The sequence below is a fragment of the Salmo salar genome, chromosome 10 (assembly GCF_965601325.2).
Source record: "Salmo salar chromosome 10, fSalSal1, whole genome shotgun sequence".
In the NCBI taxonomy this organism is placed as follows: Eukaryota; Metazoa; Chordata; class Actinopteri; order Salmoniformes; family Salmonidae; genus Salmo; species Salmo salar.
Genome location: NC_138300.1, coordinates 69,819,063 through 69,845,570, shown reverse-complemented (window position 1 = coordinate 69,845,570; position 26,508 = coordinate 69,819,063). Strand labels below are relative to the sequence as shown.

Here is a 26,508-nt window from a genome sequence, read left to right as displayed (position 1 = left end):
GCCTGTATGATTAATTCATAATGTCATAAAAAAGCATTGCTGCTCCTTCACTAAAAGTAGAATGGTGCGAGTACAGAAGATAGAGTGTCTGGCGCATTAAGTGATGCTATGTTTTCTGTTATTTCTTGATTTTTGAGTTTGATACAACATATTGGAAAATGTTTGGTCTCTCTGAAGGCAGGCCTGGTCCAATAGCTACCGTTCGCCGTTGAACTTACTTAGTGAAAACAAAAAGAGAGAGACAGAGAGAAAAAGAAAGAGTGATAAGGAGAAAGATACTATTTTCACATTCTTCTCACATTGTCCTTTCCATCACAGGTCCACAAACTATGGTGGACGCATAACAAGCCAGCCTACTGAGCTCAGTTGTGTGAAAAGCATGGGCACAACTTTCACTGGGGACGGCGGGGGACATGTCCGCCCCACATTATGAAATGTATTTTTGTGCCCCCCACTTTTATCATTGGAATGTGAAACAAAATGTGGCAACGGTGTGCTTTAGGAACATGCGGACACCTCAGAGTGGTCAGGTAGGCTTTTTGGAGTGAATATCTGACTGGATAAAAAAATTTATATACAGTTGAAGTTGGAAGTTTACATACAGTTAGGTTGGAGTCATTAAAACGAGTTTTAATGACTCCAACCTAAGTGTATGTAAACTTCAGACAACTGTATATATATATATATATATATATATATATATATATATATATATATATATATATATATATACACACACACACACACACAGTACCAGTTAAAGGTTTGGACACATCTACTCATTCAAGGGTTTTTCTTAATTATTTACTATTTTCTACATTGTAAAATAAAAGTGAACTGTAACGCCCTGGCCATAGAGAGGGGTTTTTTGTTCTTTATTTTGGTTAGGCCAGGGTGTTACATTGGGTGGGCGTTCTATGTTCCTTTCTCTATGTTTTTGTATTTCTTTGTTTTGGGCCGTGTGTGGCTCCCAATCAGGCACAGCTGAAGCTCGTTGTTGCTGATTGGGAGTCACACATAAGGAGCATGTTTTTCCTTTGGGTTTTGTGGGTAATTGTTTCTGTTGAGTGTTTTGCACCTGACAGGACTATTTGGCTGTCAGTTTTCTTATTTTTGTGTAGTGTTCTCTTTTGTTCTAATTAAAATCATGATGAACACTAACTCCGCTGCACCATGGTCTACTCTCTCTCCCGACAGTTACAGAATTACCCACCAAAAACGGACCAAGCAGCGGAGGAAGGAGAGGCACCAGGAGAAGGACTCATGGACTTTGGAGAAAATGGAGAGGAACGTTCAGGATTCCTGGAAATGGGAGGAATTACTGGACGAAGGTGGACCATGGGCTCAAGCTGGGGAGTATCGTTGCCCGCAGTGGGAGATCGAGGCGGCGATAGCTGAGAGGTGCTGGTACGAAGAGAGGGAGCACAACGGACACGGGAGGCAGCCCCCCCCCAACAATTTGGGGAGACAGCCCCCCCCCAAAAGATTTGGGGGGGGCACACGGGGAGATTGGCGGAGTCAGGCGGTAGACCTGAGCCAACTCCCCGTGCTTACCAGAAGCAGCGTGGTACTGGTAAGGCACCGTGTTATGCTGTGGAGCGCACGGTGTCTCCAGTGCGCGTGCATACCCTGGTGCGCTACATTCCAGCCCCCTGCAAGTGCCATACGAGAGTGGGCATCGAGCCAGGGCGGATGGTGCCAGCTCAGCGCGTCTGGTCTCCAGTGCGCCTCCTCGGTCCAGGTTATCCTGCGCCGGCACTGCGCACTGTGTCTCCGGAGCAGGGGGGGCCCAGTTCGCCCAATGTCTGCTCTCCGCCCGTGCCGGGCCAAAGTGGGCATTCAGCCTGGAGTGTGGGTAAAGAGCGTCAAGTCTAGAACTCCAGTGCTCCCCCACAGCCCGGTTTATCCTGTGCCTCCTCCTCGGACCAGGCCTCCAGTGGATCTCTCCAGCCTGGTCCGTCCTGTGCCACCTCCCAGGACTAGGCCTCCAGTGGATCTCCCCATCCTGGTCAGTCCTGTGCCTGCTCCACGGACCAGGTCTCCAGTGGGTCTCCCCATCCTGGTCCGTCCTGTGCCACCTCCCAAGACTAGGCCTCTAGTGGGTCTCCCCATCCTGGTCCGTCCTGTGCCACATCCCAGGACTAGGCCTCCAGTGGGTCTCGCCAGTCCGGAGCCGCCAGAGCCACCCGCCAATCCGGAGCCGCCAGAGACGCCCGCCAGTCAGGAGCCGCCAGAGCCGCCCGCCAGTACAGAGCCGCCAGAGCCGCCCGCCAGTACAGAGCCGCCAGAGCCGCCCGCCAGTCCGGAGCCGCCAGAGCCGCCCGCCAGTCAGGAGCCGCCAGAGCCGCCCGCCAGTCAGGAGCCGCCAGAGCCGCCCGCCTGTCCGGAGCCGCCAGAGCCGCCGCCTGTCCGGAGCCGCCAGAGCCGCCCGCCAGTCCGGAGCCGCCAGAGCCGCCCGCCAGTCAGGAGCCGCCAGAGCCGCCCGCCAGTCAGGAGCCGCCAGAGCCGCCCGCCTGTCCGGAGCCGCCAGAGCCGCCGCCTGTCCGGAGCCGCCAGAGCCGCCCGCCTGTCCGGAACCGCCAGAGCCGCCCGCCTGTCCGGAGCTGCCAGAGCCGCCCGCCTGTCCAGAGCAGTCAGAGCCGCCCGCCAGCCCGGTGAGTCCTGTGCCTACGCCTAGGGCCAGGCCTCTTTCATGTCTCCCCAGCCTGGTGAGACCTGGGCCAGAGCCGCCAGAGCCGCCCGCCAGCCCGGATCCGCCGGAGCCGCCAGAGCCGCCCGCCAGCCTGGTGAGTCCTGTACCTGCGCCCAGGGCCAGGCCTCCATATCTCCCCAGCCTGGTGAATCCTGGGTCAGTGCCGCCGGAGCCGCCAGGGACGCCCGCCAGCCGGGCGCAGCCAGGGACGCCCGCCAGCCGGCCGCAAAAAAGGTCGCCCGCCAGCCGGGCGGAGCCATCGCCGCCCACCAGCCGGGCGCAGCCATCGCCGCCAGCCGGGCGCAGCCATTGCCGCCCGCCAGCCGGACACAGTCAGAGCCTCCCGCCAGCCCGGTGAGTCCTGTGCCTAGGGCCAGGCCTCTTTCATGTCTCCCCAGCCTGGTGAATCCTGGGCCAGAGCCACCAGAGCCGCCAGAGCCGCCCGCCAGCCCGGAACCTGTCCCATTGCTCGTGTTTCTTGGCCCAAGCAAGTCTCTTCTTCTTATGTGTGTCCTTTAGTAGTGGTTTCTTTGCAGCATTTCGACCATGAAGGTCTGATTCTCCTCTGAACAGTTGATGTTGAGATGTCTCTGTCACTTGAATTCTGTGAAACATTTATTTGCGCTGCAATTTATGAGGCTGGTAACTCTAATAAACTTATCCTCTGAAGCAGAGGTAACTCTGGGGGTTCATTTCTTTTGGCAGTCCTCGAGAGAGCCAGTTACATCATTGCGCTTCATGGTTTTTACGACTGCACTTGAAGAAACTTTAAAAGTTCTTGAAATTTTCCAGATTGACTGACCTCCAGCGAAAAATCCTATCGACATTAGCATAACAAAATGTAATATATATATTTTTTTGTTATATCGTTTTATAGATACACCTCTCCTGAATCGAACCACGTTGTCCGATTTCAAAAAGGCTTTACAGCAAAAGCAAAACATTAGATTATGTTAGAGGAGTATATCGTAAAAGTAGCCACATAGCCATTTTCCGACCAACCACATGCATCACAAATAACCAAAAAACAGCTAAATGCAGCACTAACCTTTGACAATCTTCATCAGATGACACTCCTAGGACATCATGTTACACAATACATGCATTCTTTTGTTCGATAAAGTTCATATTTATATATAAAAACAGCATTTTACATCGGCGCGTGACGTTGACTAACTATTTTCCCTCAAATGCATCCGGTGAAACAACGCTACAATTTACTAAATTACTATTCGAAAACATTTTTAAAATGTAATATTGTCATTCTAAGATTTATAGATTAGCATCTCTTGAAAGCACCTGCAATGCCAGATTTAAAAATAACTTGGGTAACTGGGTAATCACACTTTGCGATAAAAGGGGATGCGATACTCAGAAAAATAGGCTACCGTTACAGGTCAGCGCCATCTTGGAACAATCGCATATCAAATTTTCTCTTGTATACTATTGTCAATAATCCCTTACCTTTGATTATCTTCATCAGAAAGCACTTCCAGGAATCCCAGGTCCACAACAAATGTATTTTCGTTGGAAAAAGTTAATCCTTTATGTCCCAATAGCTTGTTCTTGTTAGCGCGTTCTGAAGGCTGCTCCAAAAGCTCCGTCGGCCGCGGGACTCCTCTTTCAATAAAATGTATTTTTTTTTTATTTAGGTTCGTTCAAACATGTCAAACGTTGTATAACATAAATCTTTAGGGCCTTTTTCAACCAGAGCTCCAATAAGATTCAAGGGGGACGATTGCATTGTCTTTCTAAATGTTTTGAAATGGGAGGTTAGCCAGGGGCACCGGCGTCATAATGGTGATGGCCCTCCTCATGTGACCACGTTCCACAGACTCTCATTGTGTCAGTTTTCACAGTAGAAGACTCAAACCACTTTGTAAAGACTGGGGACATCTAGTGGAAGCAAAAGGAAGTGCTCAATGAACCATTGCTCAAGGTGTGATTTATAGGCAAAGTGATGAAGTTGAGTCCGCAATTCAGAATTCCACATCCTGTTACAATCGGTCTCGGGGTTTTGACTGCCATATGAGTTCTGTTATACTCACAGACACCATTCAAACAGTTTTAGAAACTTTAGGGTGTTTTCTATCCACAAGTATTAATTATATGCATATCCTAGCTTCTGAGTTTGAGTAGGAGGCCGTTTAAAATGGGCACGAATTGTTTTCAAAAATCGCTGTAGCGCCCCTAATCCTAGGCGACCATCAAGAGGTTAAAGTAATAATGGACTGACGTTTATCTTTGCTTATTTGAGCTGTTCTTGCCATAGTATGAACTGATTGCCTCAAACTTAGGAAAGAAATTCCACAAATGTGACCTGTTTCAGGAAACGAGGCGTACGTCGCAGGTCACTATTTCACAGGAGAGCCATTTGAATGTAAACTTAAACTTAACACTTTTTTGGTTACTACATGATTCCATATGTGTTATGTCACAGGTTTTATATCTTCACTATTATTCAACAATGTAGGAAATAGTAAATATTAACCTCCCTGGGCAAGGCGGGACGATTGCGTCCCACCTAGTCAACAGCCAGTGGAATCGCGTGGCGCGAAATACTAATACCTCATAAATGCTATAACTTCAATTTCTCAAACATATGACTATTTTACATCATTTTAAAGACAAGACTCTCGTTAATCTAACCACATTGTCCGATTTCAAAAAGGCTTTACAGCGAAAGCAAAACATTAGATTATGTCAGGAGAGTACCCTGCCAAAAATAATCAGACAGCCATTTTCAAAGCAAGCATATATGTCACAAAAACCAAAACCACAGCTAAATGCAGCACTAACCTTTGATGATCTTCATCAGATGACACTCCTAGGACATTATGTTATACAATACATGCATGTTTTGTTCAATCAAGTTCATATTTATATCAAAAACCAGCTTTTTACATTAGCATGTGATGTTCAGAACTAGCATACCCACCGCAAACTTCCGGTGAATGTACTAAATTACACAAGATTAAAGTTCATAAAATACATAACAATTATTTTAAGAATTATAGATACAGAACTCCTTTATGCAATCGCAGTGTCAGATTTTAAAATAGCTTTTCGGCAAAAGCACATTTTGCAAAATTCTGAGTAGATAGCCCGGCCATCACGGCTAGCTAATTTGACACCCACCAAGTTTGGCCCTCACCAAACTCAGATTTACTATAAGAAAAATTGGATTACCTTTGCTGTTCTTCATCAGAATGCACTCCCAGGACTTCTACTTCAACACCCAATGTTGTTTTGGTTCCAAATAATCCATAGTTATATTCAAATAGCTCCGTTTTGTTCGTGCGTTCAGGTCAGTATCCGAAGGGTGACACGCGAGCGCATTTCGTGACAAAAAAATTCAAAATATTCCATTACCGTACTTCGAAGTATGTCAAACGCTGTTTAAAATACATTTTTATGCAATTTTTCTCGTAAAATAATGATAATATTCCAACCGGGCAACGTTGTATTCATTCAAAGAGAGAAAGAAAAACATGGAGAATTCACATGAATGCGCATCTCCAGTGTCACTGTTGTCAGCCTCACCACTCACAAAATCTCCTGCTTTTTTTCGTCCAGAGACTGGAGAGACGTCATTCCACTTTCTGGCGCCTTCTGAAAGCCAATGGAAGCCTTAGAAAATGTCACGTTACAGCAGAGATGTTGTATTTTCGATAGAGATGCCACAGAAGGAGAACAAATTGTCAGACAGGGCTCTGCCTGTATGGAATCTTCTCAGGTTTTGGCCTGCCATATGAGTTCTTTTATACTCACAGACACCATTCAAACAGTTTTAGAAACTTTAGAGTGTTTTCTATCCAAATCTACTAATTATATGGATATTCTCATTTCTGGGCAAGAGTAGTAACCAGTTTAAATCGGGTACGTTTTTTTATCTGGCCGTGCAAATACTGCCCCCTAGCCCCAACAGGTTAATAAAAAACCTGGAATGAGAACGTATGTCCAAATGTTTGACTGGTACTGTATGTATATCTATGTCCCCTCCACTTCTAAAACCAAAGTTGTGCCCCTGGTGAAAAGGGTAATATAGACTGTCAGAGAAAGGCTATTCAAGAGACAAAGTGACTTACCCGCCCCTCCTCCTCTCTGTATGAGTAGCGTGGCCTCGGCTCCGACAGAACACTCTTTGAGCAGCTCCACCACACGTCCATGTCCCGCCCCCACAACACCCTGCTGGTTCACCTCCAGGATTAGGTCTCCTTCACTCAGACCCACTCCACCCTGCACACCCGGCTCCAACACCTGTACAACACAGAACATTGTCAGGTATGAGGATGGAAAAGTAGGAGTGATGACAGAGACATCAGAGGACAGACGGGCGGACAGAGATACCAATAGAATAAACAAGGCTACATTTACAACATACTGAGAGTAATGAGATTAACACCCCACAAATTTAACACCACACGAGAGTAGCACGAGAGTAACACCCCACCTGTTTGACACACTGCCCAGTGGAGCTGTCGGCGATGGTGAATCCGAACCCCTCCGCCCCCTTCACAATGGTTACCGTCAGCAGCTCTGCCCCCTGGATCACGCCCCCAGCAATCCCTGTCGCCTCCGACGATGCCATGGAGATGTTGTTGTCGTGCGGTGTCATGGCCTGTGCAGACCGGGCGGTGGTGGGAGGTAGCGAGGACCCATCAAGGTGGGGTGCCCCGGAATGTGTTAGAGCCTGGGGAGGGAGCTGGGAGCTCAGGGAGAGGTACTCCAGGTAAGGGTCGTAGCTACTGCGCCCATTCACCACCAGGGGTCGGTGTTCCAGGCCCATGGGGGTCAGGGAGGCGCTGGTGGATGCCCCAATAGAGTTCTCGGGGTCAAATGGTAGGGGGTATCCCCGGCAGAGGACCAGGGTGACGCTCTGGCCGATGGGCACGGACTGGAAGAGTTTGACCACGTCGGCGTGCGTTGTGCCCAGGCAACAGATGTCATTGATGTAGACTATGACATCACCTGAAGGGGGAGGAAGCAGAGATCTTGTTCAGTATGCATCAAACGGAAGAAGAGGGTCTGAATCAGGGAGGACATGTTAAATAAGAATTTCAGTCTGTAATATTTTTTTGCAAAATATTTTAAACATTTTCTATTGCATTCCTTAAAAACAAGGCCGGGGAGATTGGATGGGATTGGACAGAGAGGATATCATACAAACCCAGGGGTAAAATTTGTGCGTGTGCGTGTGTATGTGTGTGTGTGTGCAGCAGGGTCAGAGTGTACAGGCACCCATCAATCACACTACAAAGGCACTGCTATGCCAACCTGGGCATGGTTGACAAACACAAACACACAAGCCCCTCCTTTCATTTCCATAATGTAAAAGAGATCCATGTTGATCTTATGGCTCCTCTCCAGTCAGAATCAAGTCAGAATCAGGGTGACATCACAACCATACATTGAGTGTTCTCAGAACAATCTCAATTCAGGGAATGGACTTTACATGGAGTCAAAAGCATTCCATTGGGATGCTGGCCCATGTTGAAGCCAATGCTTCCCACAGTTGTCAAGTTGGCTGGATGTCCTTTGGGTTGTGGACCATTGTTGATACCTATGGGAAACTGTGGAGCATGAATTTAACTAGGCAAGTCATTTAAGAACAAAGTATTATTTACGATGACGGCCTACCCTGGCCAAACCCAGACAACGCTGGGCCAATTGTGTGCCACCCTATGGGACTACCAATCATGGCTTGTTGTGATACAGCCTGGAATCGAACCAGGGTCTGTAGTGATGCCTGCTATCACTGAGATGCAGTGCCTTGGACCGCTGTGCCACTCGGGAGCCCCCCACCAAAAAATGCAGAAAAACCCATCAGCATTGCAGCACTTGACACAACCCGGTGCGTCTGGCACCTACCATACTCCGTTCAAAAGCACTTGTCTATTCCCCCTCTGAATGGCACACATACACAATCCATGTCTCAATCATCTCAAGGCTTACATTTTTTTCTTTATTAACCTGTCTCGTCCCCTTCAGCTACACTGATGGAGTGGATTTAACAAGTGACATCAATAATGGAATATTGCTTTCCCCTGTATTCACCTTATCTGTCTATGTCATGGAAAGAGACGGTGTTTCTAATGTTTTGTACACTTAGTGTATATGACTAATGCATAATAGGGATGCATAAGCAGGGATGAATATTTTCCTGAAAATCTATTAAGTTTCAATATCGGGAATAATTCATACTTATCCTGAGAGTCCCGGAAACACTTCAAAAACTGGAAGTGCTCATTTAAAGCGTATAAAACCTAAGTATGGTCACTATGCCAGGGTTCCCCCAAAATAAAATTATTGCTGCGCCACTATGTCAAGATTTCACAGCAAGTGAAACTGATATTTGGTAATGACAGAGTAGTTTTGATTGCCAGTACCATTGTTGAGAATTGCTAAACAGGCCATTTATTGTTTCAGCGCATTTCAGCAGTAGGCTATCTCAACACAGAACGCACTCAGGATGCACAGAGCACACCCCGAGTAAGCTATAGCATTGTTGAATCATACAAACTTTGTAACAGCAGTCAAACAAAAGTAAAATGAGCAAAGTTGCTAAACTTGCTATATAACCTCCAATGAATGACAAAATATCTCCTATTTGGCATAATCAAGTTGATAACTATACAGATGGCTGATCAGTTCATGAATAACGGGGAGATGAAGAGAGGAAATTGTTTAAATATCAAAGTATCTTAACGTGCACCAACTTTGTTTAAAAAAAGATTTATAGCAGTATTTTGACATGCATAGTTGAGATGTGCTTTGATAATGCAACCTATGGATTACAGAATAAAGTTAGGAATTTTCGTGCGAGACAGAATTTTTTGTTTCATTGGGTTGATAGGAATATAGCCTAGGCTCTATCACTAGATAAAAAATATACTTGATTCAGGCTACATTATTGCATGCAAAATGCCTCTGATCAGTGATAGATGAGCAAACTAATAAATTAGCTACCCCTTCCACTTGTCGAGCCAGCGATCAATTAACCAAATATGTGACCCACCATCTCTTTTCAGTCTTAAGTTCCAAACGTTTGAAATTGTGTTTTTTACATTGGATAAAAGTACAGACTCAGAGCTTCAAAATTGTACATCATACACTGTAGTTGGAGGGAACATGGGGAAGTAAAGCTGCTTTAAAAGTTGATACATTCATAATCCCATTTAGGATAAAAGGGCATTCAAACATTTTGCTGTGATTTTCACAACTGATTTATTACACATTTCTGGAAAACATATATTTAGAAAAGGAATACTTTCACCAAATTGCCAAATGGATTCTCTGAACATTATCTCACCAATTTACTCCATTAGGCAAACCATTAACAGTTTTAAATTGCCTATTGTTATATAATAAAGATAAACATTCAGATTGAACAGCTACAGTAATGCTTTTTGCTTCTGCCCATTTAGCATTGTAGACCCACTTATATCTTAAAGAATTAAATGGGAAAACATGACAGTGGCCATGTGCTAAAGCATTGTAACGCCCTGGCCATAGAGAGGGGTTATTGTTCTTTATTTTTGGTAAAGTGCACGGTGTCCCCAGTACTCGTTGATAGCCCGGAGCGCTATAGGCCAGCCCCCCGCAAGTGCCATGCGAGTGCAGGCATCGAGCCAGGACGGATTGTGCCAGCTCAGCGCGTCTGGTCTCCAGTGCGCCTTTTCGGTCCAGGTTATCCTGCACCGGCTCTGCGCACTGTGTCTCCAGGGCGCTGGGAGGGTTCAGTTCACCCAATGCCTGCGCTCCGCCCGTGCCAGGCCAAAGTGGGCATTCAGCCTGGAGTGTGGGTAAATGGCCTAAGTACCAGAACTCCAGTGCATCCCCACAGCCCGGTTTATCCTGTGCCTCCTCCACGGACCAGGCCTCCAGTGGGTCTCCCCAGCCTGGTGAGTCCAGTGCCTGCACCCAGAGCCAGGCCTCCTTCATGTCTCCCCAGCCTGGTGAATCCTGGGCCAGAGCCGCCCGCCAGTCCGGAGCCGCCAGAGCCGCCCGCCTGTCCGGAGCAGCCAGAGCCGCCCGCCTGTCCGGAGCCGCCCGCCAGCCTGGTGAGTCCTGTGCCTGCGCCCAGGGCCAGGCCTCCTTCATGTCTCCCCAGCCTGGTGAATCCTGGGCCAGAGCCGCCCGCCAGTCCAGAGCCGCCAGAGCCGCCCGCCTGTCCGGAGCAGCCAGAGCCGCCCGCCTGTCCAGAGCAGCCAGAGCCGCCCGCCTGTCCGGAGCAGCCAGAGCCGCCCGCCTGTCCGGAGCAGCCAGAGCCGCCCGCCTGTCCAGAGCCGCCCGCCAGCCTGGTGAGTCCTGTGCCTGCGCCCAGGGCCAGGCCTCCTTCATGTCTCCCCAGCCTGGTGAATCCTGGGCCAGAGCCGCCCGCCAGTCCAGAGCCGCTAGAGCCGCCCGCCAGTCCGGAGCCGCCAGAGCCGCCCGCCTGTCCGGAGCAGCCAGAGCCGCCCGCCTGTCCGGAGCCGCCAGAGCCGCCCACCAGCCTGGTGAGTCCTGTGCCTGCGCCCAGGGCCAGGCCTCCTTCATGTCTCCCCAGCCTGGTGAATCCTGGGCCAGAGCCGCCAGGGCCGCCCGCCAGCCCGCCAGCCCGAAGCCGCCAGGGCCGCCCGCCAGCCCGGAGCCGCCAGGGCCGCACGCCAGCGCCGCCCACAGGCCGGAGCCGCCAGAGCCGCCCGCCAGCCCGGATCCGCCAGAGCCGCCCGCCAGCCCGGAGCCGCCGGAGCCACCAGGGTCGCCCGCCAGCCGGGTGCAGCCAGGGTCGCCCGCCAGCCGGGCGCAGCCAGGATCGCCCACCAGCCGGGCGCAGTCAGGGTCGCCCACCAGTCCTCCGGCACGGCCGATATGTAATAATATCCATATGTAATAAGTATATGCATATTCTAGTTACTGAGTAGGAGTGGTAACCAGATTAAATCGGGTATGTTTTTTATCCAGCCGTGTCAATGCTGCCCCCTAGCCCTAACAGGTTAACCTGTTTGGGATAGGGGGCAGTATTTTCGCGGCCAGATTATTATTACAAGACTGAGGATCTTTGCTCTAACATGACACTTCCTACGGCTCCCATAGGCTCTCAGAGCCCGGGAAAAAGCTGAACGATATCGAGGCAGCCTCTGGCTGAAACACATTATCGCTTTTGGCAAGTGGCCGATCAGAGTACTATGGGCTTAGGCGCGTGCCCGAGTCGACCGAATGCTTTATTTTCTTTCGTCTGTTTACCTAAACGCAGATTCCCGGTCGGAATATTATCGCTTTTTTACGAGATAAATTGCATAAAAATGGATTTTAAACAGCGGTTGACATGCTTCGAAGTACGGTAATGGAATATTTAGACATTTTTTGTCACGAATTGCGCCATGCTCATAACCCTTATTTACCCTTTCGGATAGTGTCTTGAACGCACGAACAAAACGCCGCTATTTGGATATAACTATGGATTATTTGGGACGAAACCAACATTTGTTATTGAAGTAGAAGTCCTGGGAGTGCATTCTGACGAAGAACACCAAAGGTAATAACATTTTTCTTATAGTAAATCTGACTTTGGTGAGTGCTAAACTTCCTGGGTGTCTAAATAGCTAGCCCTGTGATGCCGGGCTATCTACTGAGAATATTGCAAAATGTGCTTTCACCGAAAAGCTATTTTAAAATCGGACATATCGAGTGCAGAGAGGAGTTCTGTATCTATAATTCTTAAAATAATTGTTATGCTTTTTGTGAACGTTTATCGTGAGTAATTTAGTAAATTCACCGGAAGTTTGCGGGGGGTATGCTAGTTCTGAACGTCACATGCTAATGTAAAAAGTGTTTTTTGATATAAATATGAACTTGATTGAACAAAACATGCATGTATTGTATAACATAATGTCCTAGGTGTGTCATCTGATGAAGATCATCAAAGGTTAGTGCTGCATTTAGCTGTCTTCTGGGTTTTTGTGACATTATATGCTAGCTTGAAAAATGGGTGTCTGATTATTTCTGGCTGGGTACTCTGCTGACATAATCTAATGTTTTGCTTTCGTTGTAAAGCCTTTTTGAAATCGCACAGTGTGGTTAGATTAACGCGAGTCTTGTCTTTAAAATGGTGTAAAATAGTCATATGTTTGAGAAATTGAAGTAATAGCATTTCTAAGGTATTTGAATAACGCGCCACAGGATTCCACTGGCTGTTACGTAGGTGGGACGATTTCGTCCCGCCGGCCCTAGAGAAGTTAAACAGTCCGTCTCTTTCTTAGGATATCGCCTATCTATGTCAGGAGTGGAGATGGAGGGTGACCGTATTACAGCCGTGCGTAATTGGCCGACTCCCACCATGGTAAAGGAAGTGCAGCGATTTTTAGGGTTTGCCAATTACTACCAAAGATTTATCCGGGGTTTTGGTCAGATAGCTGCTCCCATTACCTCACTGCTGAAGGTTGGGTCCGGTGCACTTGCAGTGGTCGGCTAGGGCAGATAGGGCATTTAGGAAACTGAAGGCTCTGTTTACCTCGGTTCCTGTGTTGGCTCATCCGGATCCATCTCTGCAATTCATAGTGGAGGTGGATGCATCTGAGGCTGGGATAGGAGCTGTGCTCTCAACGTTCAGGTACGCCACCTAAGCTCCGCCCCTGTGCCTTCTTCTCTAAGAAGCTCAGCCCAGAGGAGCAAAACTATGATGTGGGGGACAGGGAGCTGTTGGCTATCGTCAAGGCTCTGAAGGTGTGGAGACACTGGCTTGAGGGGGCTAAATACCCCTTTCTCATCTGGACTGACCACCACAATCTGGAGTACATCCGGGAGGCGAGGAGACTGAATCCTTGTCAGGCAAGGTGGGCCATGTTTTTCACCCGTTTTGTGTTTACCCTCTCTTATAGACCAGGTTCCCAGAACTTCAAGGCAGACGCACTGTCCCGGCTGTATGACACAGAGGAGCGGTCCATGGATCCCACTCCCATCATCCCAGGCTCTTGTTTGGTGGCACCGGTAGTATGGGAGCTGGACGCGGACATTGAGCGGGCGTCACGTGCAGAGCCCGTTCCCCCTCAGTGTCCAGCTGGGCATCTGTACATTCCGTCCGCTGTCCGCGACCGATTGATCAACTGGGCTCACACGTCACCCTCCTCTGGTCATCCTGGGATTAGTCGGACAATGTGCTGTCTTAGTGGGAGGTACTGGTGGCCCACCTTAGCTAAGGACGTGAGGGTTTAAGTTTCCTCCTGCTCAGTGTGCGCCCAGTGCAAGGCTCCTAGACACCTACCCAGGGGTAAGTTACAACCCTTACCCGTTCCACAACGGCCGTGGTCGCACTTGTCGGTGGATTTCATAACCGATCTTCCACCATCACAAGGTAACACCACGATCCTGGTCGTTGTGGATCGCTTTTCTAAGTCCTGTCGTCTCCTCCCTTTGCTCGGTCTCCCTACGGCCCTACAGACGACGGAGGCTCTGTTTACACACGTCTTTCGGCACTACGGGGTGCCTGAGGATATAGTGTCTGATCGAGGGCCCCAGTTCACGTCAAGGGTTTGGGGGTCTCGGTTAGCCTTACCTCGGGTTTTCACCCCGAAAGTAATGGGCAGGTGGAGAGAGTTAATCAGGATGTGGGTAGGTTTCTGAGGTCTTATTGCCAGGATCGGCCAGCGGAGTGGGCGGCGTTTGTGCCCTGGGCAGAGATGGCTCAGAACTGGCTCCGCCACTCCTCCACTAACCTCACTCCATTTCAGTGTGTGTTGGGTTATCAGCCGGTTCTGGCCCCTTGGCATATGAGTCAGACCGAGGCTCCTGAGGTGGACCACTGGTTCCGGTGCGCGGAGGAGACCTGGGACGTAGCTCACGTCCGCCTTCAGCGCACCGTACGACGTCAAAAAGCTGGTGCAGACCGTCGCCGCAGTGAGGCCCCGGTATTTGCACCGGGGGACAGGGTCTGGCTCTCGACCCAAAACCTGCCCCTCCGTCTGCCCTGCCGGAAGCTGAGTCCGTGGTTTGTGGGGCCGTTTAAAGTCCTGAGGAGATTGAACGAGGTATGTTATAGGTTAAAGCTTCCCTCCAATTACCGCATTAACCCCTCGTTCCATGTGTCTCTCCTCAGGCCGGTGGTGGCTGGCCCGCTCCAGGAGGCCGAGGTGCGGGAGGTTCCTCCGCCCCCTCTGGACATTGAGGGGGCCCCGGCGTACTCCGTTCAATCCATCCTGGATTCGAGACATCGGACGAGGGGTCTTCAGTACCTCGTGGACTGGGAGGGGTACGGTCCGGAGGAGAGATGCTGGGTTCCGGTGGAAGACGTGTTAGATCCTTCCATGCTGAGCGAGTTCCATCATCTCCATCCGGATCTCCATGCGCCTCGTCCTCCGGGTCGTCCCCGAGGCCGGTGTCGATGCACTGCTGGAGCCCCGCGTCAGGGGGGGTACTGTCACAACTTCTACCGAAGTTGATGCCCCTTCTTGTTCGGGTGGTGTTCGGCGATCGACGTCACCGATCTTCTAGCCACCATTGATCAGTTTTTCATTTTCCATTGGTTTTGTCTGGTCTCTTTACACACCTGTTTCATATCCCAGTAATTATATGTTGTGTATTTAACCCTCTGCTTCCCCTCATTTCTCTGTCGGTGATTGTTTGTTTGTTATGTACGTGTTGTTTATGTATCGATGTGCGATGGGTTATTATTTACCCGGATTATTTTTCTACGTGGGTTTTGGAGTTAGTTTTGGAAATAAATACTCAATTTTTTTACCTGTTGGGGCTAGGGGGCAGTATTGAGAATTTAAAAAAAAATATGTGCCCATTTTTAACTGCCTCCTACACCAACTCAGAAGCTAGAATATGCATATTATTGTTCAGGTTTGGATAGAAAACACTCTGAATTTTCTAAAACTGTTTGAATGGTGTCTGTAAGTATAACAGAACTCATATGGCAGTCAAAACCCTGAGACAAATTCTGACAGGAAGTGGATACCTGATGTGTTGAATTACCTTTAAGCCTATGCCATTGAAACACACAGGGGCTTATTAATTGTTGAGCACTTCCTATGGCTCCCACTAGATATCACCAGTCTTTAGAAAGTGTTTTGAGTCTTATACTGTGAGAACTGAACGAACAAGAGCCTTGGAACGGTGGTGGCCAATTAGACTCTGACGCGCGAGTTCATGTTGTGTACTCTCGTTCCAAAACGTTTTAAAAGAGAATGCAAACGTCCGCCTTGAATATTATTCATGTTCTGGTTAAAAAAGGCACTAATGATTTATGCTATACAACGTTTGACATGTTTGAACGAACGTAAATATTTTTTTTCCCCTCGTTCATGACGAGAAGTCCGGCTGGCATAGATCATGTGCTAACAACAGGGAGCTTTTTGGACATAAATTATGAGCTTTTTCGAACAAAACTACATTTGTTATGGACCTGGGATTCCTGGAAGTGACATCTGATGAAGAGAATCAAAGGTAATGGATTATTTACATAGTATTTTCGATTTTAGATCTCTCCAACATGGCGGTTAGTCTGTATCGCAAAGCGTATTTTTCTGGGCGCAGTGCTCAGATTATTGCAAAGTGTGATTTCCCAGTAAGGTTATTTTTAAATCTGGCAATCCGGTTGCGTTCAAGAGATGTAAATCTTTAATTCTTTGAATGACAATATAATATTTTACCAATGTTTTTGAATAGTAATTATTTAATTTGTTGTGCTGCTTGACTGGCGGTTATTGGAGGGAAACGATTTCCTCAACATCAACGCCATAGTAAAACGTTGTTTTTGGATATAAATATGAACTTGATAGAACAAAAAATGCATGCATTGTCTAACATAATGTCCTAGGAGTGTCATCTGATGGAGATTGTCAAAGGTTAGTGCATCATTTTAGCTGGTTTTCTGCTTTTGGTGACGCCTGTCTTTGAATTGACAAAACATTACACACAGCTATTGTCAATGTACTCTCCTAACATAATCTAACTTTATGCTTTTGCCGTAAAGCCTTTTTGAAATCGGACAACGTGGTTAGATTAAGGGGATGTTTATCTTTCAAATAGTTGTATGTTTGAGAAATTCGAATTATGACATTTAATTGTTTTCAAATTTGGCGCTCTTGATATTTCACCTGTTGTTGATTGGGTGTACCAGGGGTGGGACGCTTGCGTCCCACATAGCCCATAGAGGTTAACCACTCTGTTTTCTCCTGCACCTGACTTCCCTGCCACCTACATACACGGACTATGACAATAGCCTATCTGGCTTGCATGTATTTTTATTTATTATGGACCCCTTTTCCTAGGGTCCAGCAAAATGAAGGCAGTTTATACAATTTTAAAAACATTACAATCCATTCACAGATCCCACAACACACTGTGTGCCCTCAGGCACCTACTCCACCATTACCACATATCTACAGAACAAAATCCATGTGTATGTGTGTGTATAGTGCGTATATTATCGTGTGTGTGTGTGTGTGTATGCGTGTCTATGTTTGTGTTGCTTCATAGGCCCCGCTGTTCCATAAGGTGTATTTTATCTGTTTTTTTTATCTAAATTTACTGCTTGCATCAGTTACTTGATGTGGAATAGAGTTCCATGTAGTCATGGTTCTATGTAGTACTGTGTGCCTCCCGTAGTTTGTTCTGGACTAGGGGACAGTGAAGAGACCTCTTGTGGCATGTCTTGTGGGGTATGCATGGGGGTCCGAGCTGTGCACCAGTAGTTCAAACAGACAGCTCTGTGCATTCATCATGTCAATACGTCACATAAATACAAGTGGTGATTAAGTCAATCTCTCCTCCACTTTGAGCCAAGAGAGATTGACATGCATATTATTAATATTAGCTCTCTGTGTACATCCAAGGGCCAGCCATGCTGCCCTATTCTGAGCCATTTGCAATTTTCCTAAGTCCCTTTTTGTGGCACCTGATCACAAGACTGAACAGTAGTCCATGTGCGACAAAAATAGGGCCCGTAGGACAAGCCTTATTTATAGTGCTATTAAGAAGGTAGTTTAGCGCTTTATTATGGACAGACTTCTCCCCATCTTAGCAACTGCTGTATCAATAGGTTTTGACCACGAAAGTTTACAATTCAGGGTTACTCCAAGCAGTTTATTTTTTTATTTTACCTTTATTTAACTTGGCAAGTCAGTTAAGAACAAATTCTTATTTTCAATGATGGCCTAGGAACAGTGGGTTTACTGCCTTGTTCAGGGGCAGAATGACAGATGTGTACCTTGTCAGCATGCGGATTTGATCTTGCAACCTTTCGATTACTAGTCCAACGCTCTAACCACTAGGCATCTCAACCTTCTCAATTTCCACATTATTTATTACAGGATTTCGTTGAGGTTTAGGCTTTAGTGAATGTTTTGTCCCAAATACAATGCTTTTAGTTTTAGAAATATTTAGGACTAACTTATTCCTTGCCACCCACTCTGAAACTAACTGCAGCTCTTTGTTAAGCGTTACAGTCATTTCAGTCGCTGGATTAGCTGACATGTACTGTGTTGAGTCATCCCCATACATAGACACACTGGCTTTACTCAAAGACAGTGGCATATCATACATGAAGGGAACTCATTTGCGCCAGGTGTATGGTTAGTGAGAAAGTGCATATTGCAAATGTACGGTCCATTACTAGACTTCCGACAACGTCCGATAAATCCGCGGATAGCGTCGGGCCGCTCACCGGGGCCGGATCTTCGGGGAAATCATCGAACGGAGTCTCTCGGACCTTCGGTTTCCGTTTAATAAAATGTTCAAATTTTGGTAATTTCTCTCCAGTCCCGGATTATACCACAGGAGGGCGAATGGAATCATATTGCAAATGTAACAAACATCACCAATCACGACGCGGCTTTTTCTCCTAAATGGAAAAGACTTTGAAGACGAAACTCGTGGGCATGGGTTTGGCATAATAGGCAGTTGGCCCCGAACAGGATGGAGTCGAGGACTCGACGCTTTTCGAGTTAAGGCCATTTTTCTGGGATTGAAAGTCAAACATGAAAATAGAGTGCTGATTTGACCACTTCACATCAAAGTACATGAGGCTACGGTGTCAGAAAAAAAATAACCAGACATTTACCAATGGTCATTTCAGAGAAATTGTACAATGGCAAATTGGTGATATTCAAAAATAGTTTTTTTTTTTTTTAAGTTACAGATCCAGTTGCAGCATGTTCAGATGCGTCCGTTAAGGTGGGTTTCAGAGCTCTATGAGATTTTCTGTGATTTTCTGAAACAACACACACTTGTTCAACCCTCTGTAAATAAGTCAGTTCTTAACGTAAAGACTTAAAACTCAATATTCTATGAGAGCCTAATGTAAGGAGGATATGTGTTCACTTTCAGCTTCCTGTGTCAACCAGAAGTGCCTTAAAATGGTGTCAAAGGGGCTGTTTTGAAGGGTTAAAAAGGTCAGATCTTTCCACAACTTCATATGTGTGACTAGGCAACCCTCATGAACTGTAAATCAGTCATTTATCCCATCAGATGCTCTCTCTCTCTCACACACACACACACACACACACACACACACACACACACACACACACACACACACACACACACACACACACACACACACACACACACACACACACACACACACACACACACACACACACACACACACACACACAGCAAGGATGGAGTGACACAGTGCGGTGCTTAACCTCTATGGGCTAGGTGGGACGCTAGCGTGCCACCCGTGGTGCACTCCATCAACAGCAGGTGCATTTCAAGAGCGGCAAATTTGAATCCAAATAAATGTCAAAATTCAAATTTTTCAAAAATACAACTATTTTACACCATTTGAAAGATAAACATCTCCTTAATCTAACCACGTTTTACGATTTCAAAAAGGTTTTACGGCGAAAGCATAAATTTAGAGTATGTTAGGACAGTACATTTACAAGAGTTGTGTGTAATGTTTTGTCAAGTCAAAGACAGGGTCACCAAAACCATAAAACCAGCTAAAATGATGCACTAACCTTTTACAATCTCCATCAGATGACACTCCTAGGACATTATGTTAGACAATGCATGCATTTTTAGTTCTATCAAGTTCATATTTATATCCAAAAACAGCGTTTTACTATGGCATTGATGTTGAGGAAATCGTTTCCCTCCAATAACCGGCAGTCAAGTCAGCGTCACAAATTAAATAATTAAAATTAGAAAACATTGGTAAAATATTATATTGTCATTTAAAGAATTATAGATTTACATCTCTTGAACGCAATCAACTTGCCAGATTTAAAAATAACCTTACTGGGAAATCACACTTTGCAATAATCTGAGCACTGCGCCCAGAAAAATACGCGTTGCGATACAGACTAGACGTCATGTTGGGGAGATCTAAAATCGAAAATACTATGTAAATAATCCATTACCTTTGATTCTCTTCATCAGATGTCACTTCCAGGTATCACAGGTCCATAACGAATGTAGTTTTGTTCAAAAAAGCTCATCATTTATGTCCAAAAATCTCCGTCTTGTTAGCACATGATCTAAGCCAGCCGGACTTCTCGTCATGAACGAGGGGAAAAAATATATTTCCGTTCGTTCAAACATGTCAAACGTTGTATAGCATAAATCATTAGGGCCTTTTTTAACCAGAACATGAATAATATTCAAGGTGGACGAATGCATACTCTTTTATAACGTATTGGAACGAGGGTACCCAACATGAACTCGCGCGCCAGGTGTCTAATGGGACATCATCGTTCCATGGCTCTTGTTCGGTCAGATCTCCCTCCAGAAGACTCAAAACACTTTGTAAAGGCTGGTGACATCTAGTGGAAGCAATAGGAAGTGCCAAAATATTCCTCAGCCCCTGTGTTTTTCAATGGGATAGGTTTAAAGTCAATACAACACATCAGGTTTCCACTTCCTGTCAGAAAATGTCTCAGGGTTTTGCCTGCCAAATGAGTTCTGTTATACTCACAGACACCATTCAAACAGTTTTAGAAACTTTAGAGTGTTTTCTATCCATATATAATAAGTATATGCATATTCTAGTTACTGGGTAGGATTAGTAACCAGATTAAATCGGGTACATTTTTTTTATCCAGACGTGCAAATGCTGCCCCCTAGCCCTAACAGGTTAAAGACACACAGAGCCTGCAATGGCATTACCATTGTCTCTAGGCTGTGCCGAGTTCAACGAGACGCCCCGGTTGACCGTAGCTCGCTCTGAGAGCAGTAACCGTGAAGATAAGTAGACAAAATATGAAGCCTGAACCGAAATGTCAAGTGCTTTTGGGTGACAGAGAGAGAACCGTTAGGGTTAGAAGCACAATTTGACCTCAGAAGCGTTCCTGAGGTCCTCCCGATATGTGCAAGCCTAACCTTGACCATGTGGCATTAACCCTTCACAGTGAAATGAAGGTGTTTAGATCAAAAAGTGTGCAATGACTTCTCTCCCCATAGGAATACAATGACTATTCTCCTAAATTCAACCTGAAGCCTATGTGGGTTATGAATGCCTTATGAACCTGTCTTCTATAACAATCCGTCAGGCTACTGTGAGGTCTACCTGTGTCGATTCTAAGCTTCCTGGATCAACCGGAAGTTAATAAATACACCCTAAAGGTGTTTTGATATAACCAACCTGCAGATTGTGAAAATCACGCAATTCAACCCTGTGTAGATCAGTCAATTTTTAAGGTAAAGACTTAAGATTCAGGATTCTGTTTATGCCTACCCCAAAGACAATGTATGTCGATTATAAGCTTCCTGTACCAACCGAAAGTGCCTTAAATTGGGGTCAAAGTAGCTGTTTTGATGGGTTAAAAAAGTCACATCTTTCCAAAACTTCATATGTGTGACTAGGTAACCCTCATGAACTGTAAATCAGTCATTTATCCCATCAGATGTCAATGAAAAGCTCTCACACACACACACTCACAAACACACACAGCAAGGATGGAGTGACAGAGTGCGGTGCTTAAAGACACACAGAGCCTGCAATGGCATTACCATTATCTCTAGGCTGTGCTGAGTTCAACGAGATGCCCCGCTTGACCGTAGCTTGCTCGGTCTAAGCGCAGTAACCATGAGAAAAACTAGGCACAAAATGAAGCTATTTAAGTGCACTGATGGTGTATTTTTCCCCCTGCCCCTGTTTCGAGACAGGTGCATGATCAGAGCGCCATATTCAAAACCAAATCTAATAAATCAGTCATTTTTCCCATCAGATTTGCAAAAAAACGAAAACACACACACACACACACAGCTAGGCCATAGGGACACAGTGTGGGGCTTAGAGGCTTATACTGCCTTCAATAGTTACTTTCGTTCGAACGATTAAAGAACTGTCAGACCTAGAGCTCCGAAACTTTAGACACCTGTTCTAGAGCTCATGTCAATAGTGCACGGTGAGTTATGTGGCTCTAGAAGGTTCTCAGACCGAGAAACAGCCTCGTGCATTTGCAATATGTTCAATTCATTTTGAATATCATGGACATGGCGACATGTAGAAATGTCCCAGAGTCGCAAGACTAGGTGCATAGAAACCACCTCGGCCCATAGAGACGGACCCCAATCTCTCTGTCCGATAGCTCATTCAGGGACCCCGTAGTATTGCCCTGAAAAAGTGGGTTTTCAGCACCAATTAAGGCCATTGCTCGGGCACCGAATGACCTATCGAGCCGAAACTTGGGATTCGGGGTCGCCTCACAAAGGCCTACACATAATGTCAGAGCTGGACCCGCAGCTAGAACGTAACTATGTGTTTTGTGTTTTTTATGGTTAAAACTGAAGACGCTGTGAATTACGGGCCTGCTCTGACATATGTGATAGTTGGCTTCTATACGAGTTGGAAAAAGTGGATTTGGTGTCAGATGGTATCAGTTTGGTGTCAGAATGACATCTAATTGACTGATGGACGCTGACTTGCTGGGTGACGTGCGATGGAGAGGAACCACAGTCACTGCACGACCATCCCGAGATCATCGGGCCAGTCAATTATGCATTCTGAGCATGTCAAATTCGTTAAAAATGTTAAAAGCAACAGAGTCCCACTTCTCCCTCATCATACATCACAAATAGACCATCTACGTTGATTCATGGCTTAACATAGGGCTATATATCATTTGGGCAGTATAAATGCCATTTGGACCATGGTTCACTGACTTTTGGGTTTGGAAACCCACTTCCTATGATCGTACATAGCAAACGGACAAACATCCTGATTTGGCACATTCAATACTTTCATACATGTATAATTGACAAAAAAGAAAACATATGCCTTATGCACAAGCAAATATGTCACTTTTAACTTCCTATGAAATCATATTCCAAATGCACAAAACATATGCCTTATGCACAAGCAAAAACAACCCCAAAAATTATGTCAATAAAATATGTCAAAAGTATGTCCATACAGCTCTTATACATGTGTAATTGACATAAAAATCGAAAAAAATTCAAAAACGGTCCAGAAACCACTTTTTTTAGGGGGTGATACTTTTATTTATTTTTTTCTATTTTTCAAAATTTGACTCTTGGGTCTTGAATTGTGTTACATTTGCAATATGAAAATTCACTGCGGAGAGCGCTCGCCATCTATTGGATATTTGCTGTGATTTGGCACTTTCAATACTTTCATAATTGACAAAAAAAGAATTGGACATTTCATTTGCACATTTCGAATGGCATTTGGCAAAAACAATGGGAAAAAAGTCACTTTTTCATTTTGAAATCATATTCCAAATGCACAAAACATATGCCTTATGCACAAGCAAAAGCAACCCAAAGAACTACGTCAATAAAATATGTAAAAAGTATGTCCATACAGCTCTTATACATGTGTAAAAATTCAATTTTTCAAAATTGAGAAACCACTTTTTTCCAGAAACCACTTTTTTAACCTCTATGGGCTAGGTGGGACGCTTGCTTGTTCTACAATATAGAAAATAGTAAAATAAAGAAAAACCCTGGAATAAGTAGGTGTGTCCAAACTTCTGACTGGTACTGTATGTATGTATGTATGTATGTATGTATGTATGTATGTATGTATGTATGTATGTATGTATGTATGTATGTATGTATGTATGCATGTATGCATGTACGTACAGTGGGGCAAAAAAGTATTTAGTCAGCCACCAATTGTGCAAGTTCTCCCACTTAAAAAGATGAGAGGCCTGTAATTTTCATCATAGGTACACTTCAACTATGACAGACAAATTGAGAAAAAAATCCAGAAAATCACATTGTAGGATTTTTAATGAATTTATTTGCAAATTGGTGGCTGACTAAATACTTTTTTGCCCCACTGTATGTATGTATGTATGTATGTATGTATGTATGTATGTATGTATGTATGTATGTATGTATGTATGTATGTATGTATGTATGCATGTACCATCATGTATTTACAGTTTTATTCATGTTTACAAGTTCTGGTGACAAATAATGCATTCTGATTATTGCATAGATTGTAATGGATGATTGTGTGCTGTCACTACTTCTGTGAATGTCTGAAAATTGCATCCAAAAATAAACTGGTCACATTCTGGACATAACTTTGGAAGGACTGTGTTTGTGCAAAATGTTTCTGTGAAAAAACAGCGTGGCTAGCTTAACCTCTATGGGCTAGGTGTCCCACCTACTCAACAGCCAGTGTAATCCCGTGGCGCGTTATTCAAATACCTCAAAAATGCAAAAACTTCCATTTTTCAAACATATGACTATTTTACGCCATTTTAACAAGAGAGTTTTCATATTAAGGGGGTGATAAGTTTTCAACAAAAAAAAAACATTTTATCAAAATTTGACCCTTGGGTGTTGACTTGTGTATCATTTGCTGTATGAAAATCCACGGTGGAGCGTGCTTGCCATCTAATGGATTTTCGGGGTGTTACAATTGGCAATCCCCATCGGAAAATTGCAATATGATTTGGATGGAGATTGACCGCTTTCAGTGGTATTTACAATATTGTGTATGATTCGTGCTATGTCAATATGTTGCCATGTTATTTTGTCCATTTTAGGGGGGTGTTCCCTTACACACCTCATGTAGCCAAGCCTATAGGCCTATACAGTGCATTCGGAAAGTATTCAGAGCCCTTGACTTTTTCCACATTTTGTTACATTACAGCCTTATTCTAAAATGGATTAAATTAAACATGTTTCTCATCAATCTACACACAATACCTCATAATGACAAAGCAAAAACATTTTTTTATTTTTTTATTTTAGCAAATGTATAAAAAAGAAAAAACAGAAATAACTTATTTATATAAGTATTCATACCCTTTCCTATGAGACTCGAAATTGAGCTCAGGTGCATCCTGTTTCCATTGATCATCCTTGAGATGTTTCTACAACTTGATTAGAGTCCATTTGTTGTAAATTCAATTGATTGGATATGACTTGGAAAGACACAATCCTGTCTATATAAGGTCCCGCAGTTGACAGTGCATGTCAGAGCAAAAACGAAGCCATGAGGTCGAAGAAATTGTCCGTAGAGATCCGAGACAGTTTTGTGTCGAGGCACAGATCTCGGGAAGGGTACCAACACATATATGTAGCATTGAAGGTCCAAGAACACAGTGGCCCCATCATTCTTAAATGGAAGAAGTTTGGAACCACCAAGATTCTTCCTAGAGCTGGCTGCCCGGACAAACTGAGCAATCGGGGGAGAAGGGCCTTGGTCTCACTAAAGTCTGAGATTTCCCAGTTCAGAGTTTCCAGTCCACAATCAAAGCTACGGTAAATATAACGTGATTTTATGTAATTTTATCGGTGGCCAATGACCTTGAGCCTTCTTGGATGGGCACTTCTAATGTAACTCTATGGCAGCACCCAAGGGGCTTGAATTTTCGAGCTCTCCCCGTAGATTTTGCGGTGAGGTAGTGTCCTCATGAGTAACAGAACACTGAGCCAATCACAGCGCAACTAGAGAACATTACAAACCCTACGCTCTGTATTTTCTGCTGGCTGCCCCACCACCACACTGAGCTAGTCTGAAACACCTGTATTTTGGAGCTGCCTTACTCAAGAAAGCAAAAAACAAAACAAAAATTCAAGGATTTGTATTTCTATTTGATTTTTTTTTTTACATTGTTTGCAAACTTTTGTGACACGTATTAATGCCAAAAAACATGCAAAACAGGCAAAAAATATGTAAATAATAATTAATAATAATAACCAGTCCTGACTGATGGGTCACCTCAACACAGAATAACCTCATGTGTGCACGCCCTCAAATCGTTTGGAGAAAGTATCCTTTCAATTTTATTTAGTTTTGTTCAATTGTATTCTTCATATGATAAAATAATGCCACGGAATTCTAACCAAATCTTGTCTGCTAAATTAACTAGCGTAGCCCACAGCCGTATGGCATAGGCAGGTCAGGACCTAACATAAGGACAACTCCGAGTATTCTTCATATCATGTTTCTTTAGACCTGTCTAAAATAAATAATGGATTTATTTTGAAGGTGTAGGTTATATTACATGGATATATTAGACTTTTAAAAATGGATATGTTCCACCGGTCTGTATCAGTGGCTTGTATCCTATGTTTGGAAGTCAGGAGATGCTAAATGTGTTTATGTTAATTAATGGTCAATTACTGTGAGACTGACAGTTATGTGCTTGACAATCACGGCTGACAACATTTTGTGACCGCCACAGCCCTAGTCCTGGTTGGATAAATCTTTGAAGATATTCCAATCAGTATTCTCGAAACAATCCTTCTGCATTAATCGCAGCCTGAGATGGTGTGTGCATCTGTGTGTTTGTGCATGTTGGTGTGTTTTATTTTGGCAATGTCAAAGAGAGAAGGAGACAGCAATCACAAGACAGTGAAATCAGTTCAGAGAGAGAAAGTGCAAGAGGGAGATAGAG

The 26,508-nt window shown here is 45.1% G+C and overlaps 1 protein-coding gene across 3 annotated transcripts in view; it reads right to left on the bottom strand.

The window, feature by feature from the left end:
• The window catches only part of LOC106591140 (membrane-associated guanylate kinase, WW and PDZ domain-containing protein 2), a 401,362-nt gene that overhangs the window by 211,387 nt on the left and 163,467 nt on the right, over positions 1 to 26,508 (bottom strand). For all 3 annotated transcript variants that reach the window (XM_082957127.1, XM_082957128.1, XM_082957129.1), the window contains exons 10-11: positions 7,146 to 7,663; positions 6,781 to 6,952 (exon numbers count right to left, since the gene is read on the bottom strand). In XM_082957127.1, coding sequence (XP_082813253.1) covers positions 6,781 to 6,952; positions 7,146 to 7,663 — 690 coding nt within the window. The remainder of the gene's footprint in view (positions 1 to 6,780; positions 6,953 to 7,145; positions 7,664 to 26,508) is intronic.